General features: G+C 32.3%; 1 protein-coding gene across 1 annotated transcript in view; it reads left to right on the forward strand.

Moving 5' to 3' along the window:
- PCDH15 (protocadherin related 15) overlaps positions 1-13772 on the forward strand; it is a 711784-nt gene that overhangs the window by 579608 nt on the left and 118404 nt on the right. The window contains exons 20-21 of the mRNA XM_049696610.1: positions 2568-2708; positions 4413-4525. Coding sequence (XP_049552567.1) covers positions 2568-2708; positions 4413-4525 — 254 coding nt within the window. The remainder of the gene's footprint in view (positions 1-2567; positions 2709-4412; positions 4526-13772) is intronic.

Raw genomic sequence — 13772 nt, forward strand, 5'->3', positions numbered from 1 at the left:
ATTAAATTTTTAACATGATCAGATATTAAATAATGTTTAATAAATACTAATGATAAATAATTTTAAGAGATAAAGCTTATGATGATTATTTTTTAAGTTGTGTCATACATCTGGATTGCACATTATTTTCCAGATTAAAGCCATAATAATTTTAATTTTTATGAATTTATAAAAACCATGCATTTGACCTGATTCATATTGTACATGTCCCAGAGACAATGTTAGGCAAGTTAATTGAAGCTGTTTCCCAAAGCCAGTTACCTTCACCTATTACATAGCTTAATTATTTAACTGTAAAAGCAAGACTATCTTTTTAAAGACTTTGGAAAGAAAATTAGGAAGGGAGGGAAGGAAACAGGGAGGAAGAGGGAGAGGAAGGGGAAAATAGAGGGAGGAAGAGGAGGAGGGTGGGAGAAGAGAGGGAGGGTGGGAGGGAAAGAAAGAGGAAAAAACTTTTGAATATATTCAAAAGAATATCTAAATCAAGGTATTTAGTTGTATCGTGTTATATGAAATAAAATGTGGTGCCTTGATAACAAGGGTGATGGAAGAAACAATTAAAATGTCTTTTGCGGGCTAACAATGTCATCTCAGGGCCACTTTTTTTATGTGCTAGCAATCTGTAGAATAACAAATCAGAATGAAAAGCTTACTGATATAGCTAAATATAATGTACATGTTCTTATACATACAATCTTATCTGTAACAATCCTCCAGGAAGATTATAGGATGTTCTGGATAGCAAAGTGTTGTAGGCATCTACAAGATAACACTCTGCAACACCAAAACATTTTTCTCTTTTATCAGTTAAAGGTATAATTCCAAATGTATCATTAATACCTTGGCATTATTAAAGACAGCATGCTAAGTGTAACTGACATATTCTAAGTTTCTTTAAGTTTCTTGATAACTGATTCATGATAGTCATAAAAATTTTAATACTGTACTAGACTGAATGGGTATTGATGCCAGCAGAAACTGAAAATTTGTTCTTGAAATGGTTTTTGCTGTAGTTTTGCTCTAGTGACAAAAGAGCCAAAAATTTAAATTTAGGATTTATGAACAAATAAGAGGTATTTAAAGGCATGGAACTTGAGCAGAGGTAGAGAAGACAAAAGTGCCTGTGACAGAGCCTTGGGAAACTCCAAGAAGTTTGGGAACAAACAGTCTGACCCGGAGCCTCCAGATAGGAAGAAGGAAAGGCAAAAGAGTGAAAAGAGTTACATAAAGTATTCAAGGAGGTAGTGATAAACTGAGGTGTCATGAATGAAAGGACTGGACTTACAGATAATCATTAGGGAATTACACAAGTCCTGAAGGCTAACATATTTGTCCTATAGGCCAAATGTGACTCAGGAACAAACACAGAGCAACACATTCCTTTTAAGGACAGTCATGAAGAAACTCAACAATACAGAGAACAATGTTCTCAGAACCATCCTTCCCCAAAGCATAATTAACCAGTTCAGGCTATGGGCGTAACATGGGGGTAATATCCTGCTTCTCTCACATCAGAATAATGTCAAATAGAGGTGTTCTTCTCTAAAGAGTTTTGTGGTATAATATAGTGTCTGTTAGGGTTTGAGATCAAACTCAACCACATACTAACTCTGAGTCTGAGATGTTTATTTTATTGTACTTCTAGGACTGACTTAAGAGATTTACAGACCTTAAGCACTTAAAAAGATTAGAGTGCCCACCCAAGTGTCACCTTGTATAATTAAAAATAAAACCAATCTTACCCCTAATATAAGTGAGGATGTTCAGTAAATTTTGACTGTTCTCATTATAGTCTTTTTCAAAATTATCAAGTGTTAATTTTTCTTGAAAAATGAATTTTTTGCTTGCTATTCCCACTTACCTTGGTGTATGTCTGGGACATTTCAACATTTTTAAACTCCCTATAAGCTTCAAGTTCATTAACTGAAAAATGTGTGGTAGACTATATATGTATCATTTTTAGTATGGTTCTCACACATAATAAGCTTTCAACAAATGTTAACTATCATTATTTTACTGTTATTACTATCAACATTAGTAGTAATGTTATCCTAAAGGATTGTTGTGAGAATTTATTTATTTAAGAAAAAACCTATCCTGGTAAACAGCACAGAACAGGTGGTAAATAATGTTTCCTTTACTTCCATACCCACTCCTCCACTTTACCTCAATCCTCCACACTTTATTTTCTCTGAGTATCACAGAGTTCAAATAAGTATAATAAAGAAAATAACTTATAATGGTCTCAGAATATAAAATATTAAACACCGTGTTCAAGGAAGAAGCTGAGATTCATATAATTAAAGAAATGTGGAAGGGAAGACACCCGAGGAAACCACTGATTTATTCTTTCACATAAATGATTTTAAATAACATGTAGTAAAGACACTTCGCTGATTCAGATTGTTATTCTAAAGAAATAAAGATTCTGCTACATTTTAAACCTGAAAGTATGAAAAGTTAAAATATGATTTTTCATTTTTAAAAGACTTTATTTTACAAATCAATTTTATATTATCATTACCCTTTGTTTTCATTTTGTGAAATAATATATAATTTTATTTTAGGGATTACCTGCAAGTCGTGTGAGATATAGAGTAGATGATGTCCATTTTCCTTATCCTGCCAGTATTTTTGATGTAGAAGAAGATTCTGGAATAGTAATAACTCGAGTTAATCTTAATGAAGAACCTACAACAATTTTTAAGGTCAGTGCAGTGTTTTCTCTTTGGTGTCTATTTGATGTTTAACTTTTGATTGAGAGTTTGGTTTAACAAATAACCATACATCTTCCCATTTTTCTCCTTTTTAGTATTTTAAAATTACAAAACAATGCATTTTTTACTGCATAGACACTTAGAAAATACAGTTAAGTAAAAGGAATAAAAAACACTTGATATTTCACATTTTGGAGATTAAAATTTACCATTTTAATCTCTATCCTTATGATAACATTCCCTGCAAATAAAAGTATACAAATATATATTTTAAAATAGCATGATTGTATGATTGTATTATTCATACTTCTCTTTAAAATTTAAATACTATTAATGCTATTATTTAAATGGTTGTGTGATGTTCTATTGTATAATATACTATTGTGGTTTTTTTTGTCCAATATCCTGTTGTTGGATAATTAGTCATTTCCAATTTTTGTTATAACCACCTTTGCTGTCGTGAAACTCCTTGTGCAGATATTATTTGCCACTTGCTATTTTTTTTCCTCTAAGTAAGTACCTAGAGGCAATTGCTGGTTCAAGTTTATGTACTCTTGATATGTTATACTTTTAGAAAATTTGAAATAATACTACCCTTCACTATTATCATAAATAATCCATTTTATTAAATGTTTGACTGTTTCCATTTTCTATAATTACTTAGAAAAAATTTTGTCCCTGGGAATAAAGCCTTTGACCGTACATTGGGGAAATAGCGTCATCAGTTAACCTTGTGAATATCAGTGAGCACTCTGTCTCACTTAATTTCATCTCCATTTGAAATACTTGTTCTGTTTGTAAAGTATTAACCCAAAGGCAGATTGTGGCTCTCAGGATGACCCTTGGTTGTGGTTACGTGATCTAGATTGAATTAGTTTAGATTAGTCACCTGCAGCTTCCAAAATTATATACAATCTAGAGAAACACATAGTTTTGAAACTTAACATTTCTTAAAATAAACATTAGAATTCTTCTTGACATAATAGAGGTTATCAAAGAAAATGATCAATTATAAAAGCTATTTTACTAATAATATATAGAGATTACATCTTAAGACTAAAGCTTTTCTTTAGTTTGCATCATTTGAACATTTTCTATTCTACAGTATGAACTTCATTTTATATAATTTAATTGTTTTTAAGAGAGTGTATATCAAAGTGTGTTAAACTATAAAGATTTCCAATTTTATCCTCCAGAGTGAAGTATTTCTGCCCTATAATCTTGCAGACAATTAATTCACTGGAAAAATTAATTTCTTTTTATAAGCAAGCTAATTAGCTTTTCCTATCCATGTGACTGAATTTAATGCTTTTGAAATAGGTGTTGGCAGTTATAAAGTTTCATGTTTTTACTGTAGGCACCAGTGGGATTGTGAAAGAGAAAAGAGTTTATAATTGGAGAGATGTAGTATCATATACCTGTTTTACCGGTAGTTTTTTTTTTTTATCATAGAGTTATTAACTGAACTTCTTTGAGTTTCCTCACCTGGCAAATGGAAATAATAATATCTACCTGGTGGGATTGTTATGAATATCCTAGCACAGTCTCTGCTACCTGGTAGGCAATGAGGAAATGATCACTGCTCCCCCTTTTGGAAACAGGCAGTCCAATAATTAAAAACATTCATAGAAAAATGATGCTTTTATTTTCTTCTTTTAAATCATCTTTAACTTGAATATTTTTTTACTTTTTAAGTTGGTGGTTGTTGCTTTTGATGATGGTGAGCCTGTGATGTCCAGCAGTGCCACTGTGAAAATTCTTGTCTTACATCCTGGAGAAATCCCACGCTTCACACAAGAGGAATACAGGTATTGATTCCTATCAGGTTTTGTAACATATGAAGGTTTTTATTTTGTTGTTTTTTTTTTTTCTTTTGGTCTCTCAAAATTGATGTGATATGAATTTTCCAGTGAAGCAGGCTTCTAATTCTAGTTTAAGCTTTTTTAAATTAACATAACATTATATTTATTTTAAAAGTTAATATGGTTAAAATGACAATTTAGTGTAAAATATCAGTTTTAGTAATCCTTTGATGAATAATGGATCCTTTAAAAATACTTAAAGCTAGGTTTGAAAAATACAACATTGTGTTTGGGGGTTTAAATTGCAACTGATTAATGATCTCAATGGTACGAAGTAGACATTTAGTTTCTTGTTACTGCCAGACACATTATGTCATTTAATTTTGAGGTGTATCTGAAATGATATTTCCTATATAATCAGTGACAGAGAGAGAAAGAGAGAGAGTTTATGTTTATGTGTATAATATATATTATAGCTGTAAAGTTAGTATATATACCATCTTAGGTTAGGCTGTCATAACAAAATTCAAGGACTAGGTGGTTTAAACAACAGACATTTATTTTCTCACAGCTCTGGAGGCTGGAAGTCCAAGATCAGGCTTTCAGCATGGTCGGGTTCTGGTGAGAGGTCTCTTCCTGACTTGCAGACTGCTGCCTTCTCGCTATAACCTGACACAAAGGAAAGTGAAAGAAAGCAAGCTCTCTGGTATCTTTTCTTATAAAGACATTAATCCCAAGATAAGGGCTCCACTTTAATGACCTCATGTAAACCTAATTACCTCCCAAGGGTCCTATCTCCAAATACCATCCCATTGAGGGTTAGGGCCTCAAAATATGAATTTTAGGGAACACAGTTGAGTCCATAGTGTGTGTGTGTATGTTAGAAAGTGAAGAATTTATTGAAAAAATAATAAAACTAAAATCACTATATGTTCATGGTTGCTTCATTATTGGATATAAATGAAAGAATGTTTTATAATGCTCTTCTGCAAATATAGTAGAATTTTCTTTCATGAGTTTTTAATCTCAATTAAGTTAAAACATTATGTACTTTTATTAGTATGTTAGGACCCATTGGAGATAGTTTTCTCACAAACATTTGAAGGAGGCTCACTATATACTGTATTTTACCATTTACTTGTTCTGGACATAGCATTAAAAGGCAGCCAGTCATTACACTCCAGAGGCTCACAGCCATGGGTTGGAAACAAAGAACTATGTGAAAAATATAATACACTATAAAAACACAATAATAGAAGCTCAGAGTACTGAGGAAGCATGTTGGAGACACAGTTACCTGTGTCTGAACATGATCAACAAAGTTTTAGCTGTTTCTTGAAGGAAAAATAGAGTTGAGCCACTCCACAAAAATGTGGAAGAATGCTCCATGCCAAAGAATCAGAATATACAGAAGTATAAATAAGGGATATGGGAGAATGTATTGAATAACAGAATATTTTACTTCCATCTATCTAAAGAAAATTGGAAGTTAAACAATTATATTAATTGAGGCTCAAGAAAAATGAAGATTTCATATAATAGAACATTTTATCATATTCTACAGTTTGGATTTTATTCTTCTCATAATTTCAAAGAACAACCTAAGAATTTTAAGCTGAAGCAGTGACTAAGATACTGAGGGAAGAACTAGCTGATGCATCTGGCAACATCTACCACATTAAACCAAGAAGGTTTCACCTTTCATAAAAAGCTATCTTGACAATATTCAAGGACTAAATTAAATTATGCAATATCATTATAAGAAAATGCTATACAACACATCTGTAAACCATTGAGATGTAAAATATATTTAAAACAATAAGAATTCTTGGTCAATCTGTGTTAAAGGTCATTTTCTTCCTTATGTCCATTACCTATTTTCTTTCCTTTTGTGTTGACTTGATAATCTGTGGACTCCAATTCTTTGCTGTGGGACATACAGTTTGCTGGAATTTTTTTTTTTTTTTTTTTTTTTTTTTTTTTTTTTTTTGCGGTACGCAGGCCTCTCACTGTTGTGGCCTCTCCCGTTGTGGAGCACAGGCTCCAGATGTGCAGGCTCAGCGGCCATGGCTCACGGGCCCAGCCGCTCCGCGGCATGTGGGATATTCCCGGACCGGGGCACGAACCTGTGTCCCCTGCATCGGCAGGCGGACTCTCAATCACTGCGCCACCAGGGAAGCCCCAGTTTGTCATTTTAAAAACAGTATTTGTGAAGAATATTTTTGTTCATGTTTGGTATTTTCTTTTTATATGTTCAACCAGTATCTTTGTCAAAATGCCTGCAATGTTTCAAATTGCTGTGAAAGGCAACACAGTTTCTCTCTGTAAAAGAGAGAGAGAGAGAAACAAGAAGTAAGAGGAGGAGGAGGAAGAGAAGGAGAAGAAAGAAGGAAGAAAGGGAGGAAGGGAGAAAGGTTGTTAACCTCATACGTCCCCTTCCCTCTCTTATTTTTCTTTCAAATTCATTTACTGCCTCAGCTGAATGCATAAAACTTCCAGAGACGCTAAACAATCTTATTAATGCTTGATTTTCAGGATGATGACTTGTGTTGGAATTAAAGAATGGCAGAATATGCCACCTGAAGATATGTCACTTTGGCATAGGTTTATTTTGAGCTGAAAGCACTTAAAAAAACAGTAGATGTTTCACTCCCCGTTAAAGAAACATTCTTTAACGGGGAGTGAAACTCAAGATAATTCTATACAAACAGACCTTGATAAAATAATTTATATCTTCCTTTAGCCTCATCACATAGTTTAGTTACGTTTCCACTATTGCCTCTCTTTGTTCATCCTAATATAAATGTATGTAGGTTTCCCCATTCTTTGAGTCTTCATTTCTTTATGAGGACTCCCATGCCACATGAAACTTATATGAATGTGTATGCTTTCTCTTGTTAATATGTTTTATGTTAGCTTAATACTTGGGCTTAGCCTAAAAAACCTAAGAAGCTAGAGATAAAATTTTATCTCCGCTATAGAATTGCTCCTGGTGGAAAAACTTCAACTTCACGTGATCAAATTTCAGGGACTCACAAAATGATAATGCAGGATTTCCGATCTTTGTACGGTGTGGGGAGGAGGATGCTTATAGTTTACAAATAGAAAGCAGTAATGCAAGATAGCTAGCATTGCAAGTTGAGGTATATTTGATTTTTACATCTTAGGAATGTCTTTATTCCAATATTGACTTTTGAATTCCTTAGGAAAAAATTAGTTTTCAACAAATAACTAAGTATTAAAGAGAGATCCTAAAGATAAAATACTCATTTGTTTTAGAATTTTGAGCCTGACCTCCCTCCCCTTGCCCAGTTATTTTTAGAATGGTCAGTCATGAAATCTTTAAACCTCAGGATAATAAGATTAGTTAGGGTAGATTGGGCTGCTGTAAAAAGAATCCCCTAAAGTTCAGTGATAAAAATACATGTGTTTTTGGCTCATGTGAGAGTCTGAAGTGAGTGTTTTAGGCTGGCAGTAGCTCTTCTTCTTACAGTTTCTCCATGTGGTCATTCAGGCACCCAGGCCAAGTTATGGTCTTCCATCTGTAACATTCTGTTTCAAAATAATACCAACTATTGCCATCTCAGTCCATAGAAAGGGAGCAGGGGCAGAAATCCACATCTAGGGATTTCCTAAATCAAGGGGGGTAGGAGTTGCAAACTTCACATCAGCTCACATCCCATCTTGAAAATCCATGCAAATGTTTATACATAGCCACAAAAGAGTGGAGAAATACTTTTCCTGGCTAGGCAGCTATGTCCTAGTTCCACTTCTATTATTGAGGAAAAAGGGGAAATGGTGTTTGTGGAGAACTAGCACATTTAACATGTAATTTTAGACAAATTATAGACTTTAATTGCAGTAAGTCATTTTAAAATCGCTTAGTTTCTATTAAGAATATATAATGTTGGGTACATGAACCAATGATGTAATAGTATAGAAACATTTTTATTTTTAAATATGTATTGGTGAAATAGATTACATTCTTCTTAAAATTGTAAAAGAATACTTCTTTTAAATTCAAAGCAAATCTCATATGAACATTTTTGGGTGTTTTAAATTATTCTAAATTATTTAAGCTTATCAAGTATTAATATTATATATTCCAAGCCAAACCTTACTGGACTTCAAGCTAAAGTTAAATTATAAGTTACTATTGTTGCTTTACTATTTGGTTACAGTTAACTACTTTCTCCATTTTCCTAAGTGTAATTGTCTTCATCACTAAAGTAAAGCAAAAAGAAAATGAAAAAGAAACCATTATGGCAGAGTGTAAATGAGAGTCATGAGCTGTAGACTAGCTTTGTGGAGATCATCAAAAAAACTTGAGAGATGGCATTTACTATTTGATGAAACTTTTTCCAATGTACTGGTTTTACCTAGACAGGGAAACAAAATTCATTATTCTTTTCATGGAATTAAAAACATTTACATGTTGAACTACTGGTAATAACTTGGTCACTGGAGTAGAACAATTATGTTTTCTAAAATTATAGAAGTAAAAATAGCAATAAGAAATTCATAAACATCATAGTAAACAGTTTAATATTTACTAAAGGAAAAACCTACTAGATTGACAGCTAAATTTTTTGTTTGTTTTTAAGCTATGTTTTTTTTTTATTTTTTTATTGAAGTATAGTTGATTTTAATTGTGTTAGTTTCAGGTGTACAGCAAAGTGATTCAGTTATATAATATATATGTATATATGTGTATATATGTAAATGTATATGTATACATTCTTTTTCAGATTCTTTTCCTTTATGGGTTATTACAAAATATTGAGTATAGTCCCTGTGGTATTCTGTAGATCCTTGTTGGCTATCTATTTTACATATAGTAGTGTGTATATGTTAATCCCAAACTCCTAATTTATCCCTCCCCACCCTTTTCCTCTTTGGTAACCATAAGTTTATTTTCTATGTCTGTGGGTCTGTTTCTGCTCTGTATATAAGTTCATTTGTATCATTATTTTTAGATTTCACATATAAGTGATATCATAGGATATTTGTCTTTCTCTGTCTGGCTTACTTCACTTAATATGATAATCTCTAGGTCCCTCCATTTTGCTGCAAATGGCATTATTTCATTCTTTTTTTATGGCTGAGAAATATTCCATTGTATGTACGTATACCACATCTTCTTTATCCATTCATCTGTTGATGGACACTTAGGTTGCTTCCATGTCTTGGCTATTGTAGATAGTGCTGCTATGAACATTGGGGTGCCTGTATCCTTTTGAATTATGGTTTTCTCTGGATATATGCCTAGGAGTGGGATTGTAGTATCATATGGTAGCTTTATTTTTGATGACCTATACTTAGTAGGTTAGCTGATTAATGTAAAAGTGGAAATATAACAAAAAGTCAAACTCTTCTTTCACATACTTATGTTATGCCTCTGTTTCCTATTCTTAATTTAAAACTTCCTTACTTTCTGCTAATGGTTCTTTGAAAAAAAAATAAGGAAGATTCTTCAAAATTATTCAAGGATTTTATAGACCACACTATATTATTGAAATAATTTAACTTATCAAAATTAGAAGAGAAATCTCTCACATTATTTTCTTGTTTATAATTTATAATATGGAGATAATTTTTATGTGTTGGAAAAAATTTTGATTTTGTCTTTCCTCAAATCCTGTGAACTGAATTTGTTTCTGGATGGTCTGACTTCAAATATTTTTTAAGGGTGGGAGGAATCTAAAAATGAGAATGCAATTTGCCCCATACCGATATATGTTTACTTTTATAATGGCCAGATTTACAGTTATTCTTAAGTATGCACTAGATTCTCTTTGGTCCCTCAAGCAGTTGTAATACTTAAAACAGACTCATTCTGTTAATTTCATGACCTCTTCAAACCAATCTTTCTTTGAGTCATTGAATTAGGTTAAATGGAGGATCAAGACATCATCTATTTGTCATTAGATGAACATCTACTTTTTCCAGAAAACACTGAGTTCTTCTTAAAACTTTTGAAAAGTATGTTAACTGTTCAGACTGTATATTTATTTTTATAATTGTAACTAAGCAATCATCAGAATTTTCAAAAGTGTAACAAATTTCCATTTTCCTGCATCATTCTTGTTTTATTTGATTCTTTCAGTTTCTCTTTTTTCACAAAGATAGACATATCAATAATTTAAGTGTCTTAGAGTCTGCATGCCCCAAATCATCCCTCTTTATTCTCCCTCTCCTCCCTTTCCTTGAAATAATTTCTTAAAGAATTAATGGCATTTCTTTATCTTTGGTTGTCAAAGCAACACTTCCTTCTTAAAAATCATCTCCAGCTGGCTTCACTTCTTTTTTTTTTTTCTTTTTTTTGCGATGAATAAGTCCAAGTATTAGACCCTACCTTATACAAATAATCATAAATTTTGAGTTATTACCATTCAGGCAATTAAGAAGTTTCTCTCTATCCATATTCAATCTTATATCTTAATTTAAACCATTTTTCACAATTTGATTTTCATTGGAAGTAGAGAAAAATAGGTAATCTTACTCATAAAATTCTGTTCTCAAAGTCATACCATGTAATGGATGAAACAGACCATAAAGACCATTTATTCAGCCTAATAACTTAATACGTGATTTCTCCAATGTCCTTGCCACAAAGTTGACTATGCTCTTTTAAAAACCTTACAGTTGTGAGAAACTCACCCCTTCAATCTTTGGATAGCTATGAATATTGGGAAATCATTCCTCATGCTTAGGTTATTATTGGTACATTTACTCTTCTAAATTATTTTATATGCATTTTTCTCTGAGCCTTCATCAATTTTAGCATTTACTCATTTCAAGTAGTGTAAATGTAGGGGAGGAAAAATAACTTTTCTTGTACCCTTCAGATTTATTAACTGAGATCCCTGTCATAAAAGACAGATTAATGAGAGAAAGACAAACAAGTTTATTAACATGTATCTCTCATGTATACATGAGAGATACACAGGGTGATGAGTAACACAAATAGGTGGCTTCAGAATACAGGATTAAATACCATCTTAATGGGAAATGGGGAGGAAGGATGTAGGCCTCTTGGAAGAGAGTAAATAATAATTTTAAGAAAGATGAATTGGTCCCTGGAATAGATGGAAAGTATGATAGTTTGGGAGAAAGTTTGCCTGGCTGTGCTATCCACTTCTAGTCTCCTCTCCTGTGAAAAGAGTCAGTCTTTACTGGTCGATGAAACTCCTGGAAAGAGAATCCATGATGACTAAGTTCCTTTTGGAGGATTTGTCTTTAGGTAGATAAGGGAACTCAGAGAAAGCCTCTCCCTGCATTTGCTGTTTTCTAAGTACCTACTGCTCAAAATAATCCATATACCAAAGCAGCTTATTTTGGGGGTGGGGTGACATATTTTGCTACCCTTTAATTGAAACTGAGCTAAACTTCTTACTTAAGACAGGTGTGACAAATAATACTCTCCTATTAATAATGAGCGGGTATCTTGATAAAGGTTTTGCTTATTGGGAAAGAGAAATCTGCATACCTGGTAATATCTGCCATTAATATGGAACAGATAAAGTGGTAGTAGCCATGAAGTTGCCGAATTGAAAGAATATTAATTCCAGTTTCTCATACTGGTTTAATACATCCATATGGCAAACTCTTCTACATTGTTATAATATTTAATAATGCTTAACTATCACAAGGCTTTCTTTTTTGTCTCCACATAAATTAATACATATTAAGTCTATTCAATTTATTCATCTTCATTTTAATATATCAATATATATTAATACTTATTTTAATATATATTACAATTCTATATTAATATCTTTTAAAGTTTTTCATCTTTATTTTCCTAGAAATTTTTTTCTAAATGTTGAATATTTTGTATTTAATTTATATCTTTCAAAATACTAATACTCCTTTTGAATTTAATCCCCTAAGGTGCTGTATTAGTTCATGTTCATCCTCTGATAATTAGACATCAAGATGAGACTTAACAAGCAAGTATTTTATTAGGGGAAATACCTATGGGAGAGAAATGAGGAGAAAGCAGGGTAAGGCTAGGAGAACTTTAAAGCACATGCATTCTGACCCCAAGTGAAGAACAGGGAGAGAAGCTCATATGTAAACATCCTAGCCTACTGTGTCATTTGAGTGACTGATGTGTCATTTCAGTAAGTTTCTGCATGATGATTGGGGAGTCAAACCATAGTCCGATGTCAGAGATATATCCTGTGTTTCCCAGGAAGGGACCTACCTTAGCATCTCCACTTTTCTTAATCACTATCTGAAAGCAGTCCCTAGGAACATGACCTTCATATAAACACAAAAATATACTTCAGAGCACAGCAACTGGAACCTTGGTCAAGCATACTTCCTATAGTTGGAGATCTGACAGGCACACTCTCATTGCTGCCTCATGTCTTCATATCGAATAAGAGGTTTTCAGTCAATTATCTACTTCGATCTTCTGGAAAATAGTTACACTCTCGTAGTCAGAAAATACATTTTATATATCTTTCATTTAATCCAGACAGAAATATCAAAATCCCAATAGTAGTTCAAACACATAATATTACTTGAGAATAGGTTGACTCCTGTAGGTCAAGTGAGTTATCATTCAGAAGAAGCATGACATTTGGCCTTCATCTCAAGGTGATGGACTAAGACTTAAACACACTGGGATTCACTAGTCATGAGTTTTAGAGGTAAATACCATGGAAAGGTCAATGTGTCTGGAACAGACCATAGAGTCTAAATGTGAATATTGATTTTGAGTGGGAAATGCAGTATCTTATACAATTTATCAAAAATTTTACCAAAGATAATTATTTACAAATTTTCTAAACAGATATGTTACCAATATAGGATACCTTGGTATTTATTTAAAATGGAAGTGTATCAACATTGATTATTAAACTTTGCATGATTTAATGCTGCATTTATATTAATTTTTAAGGATTCATGTATTTTGATATGTAATTCCCATAAACATAGAAACTCAAAATTTATATTTGTATATATAGAAAAGAGAAGGGGCAAATATTCGTAAGGTATTTTTATTAACCTCTGGAACAAGTTGTTATTTTTCTCTTAGATATCGTAAGTCATTTTCAATTTCTAGTATTACTCAAATTTAATATATCAAATCCAAAATAAGAATAACATACATATACATATTTTGACTTTTTAAAAAATTCAAATATACTTGAATGAAGAAAATAATCTTGTCAGTTTTCCTGTTAAAGTAAAAATTTGATACTTTGCTGACTAATGTGCATTAATCTTGTAACAAATGACA

The sequence above is a fragment of the Orcinus orca genome, chromosome 14, assembly GCF_937001465.1.
Source record: "Orcinus orca chromosome 14, mOrcOrc1.1, whole genome shotgun sequence".
Taxonomy (NCBI): domain Eukaryota; kingdom Metazoa; phylum Chordata; class Mammalia; order Artiodactyla; family Delphinidae; genus Orcinus; species Orcinus orca.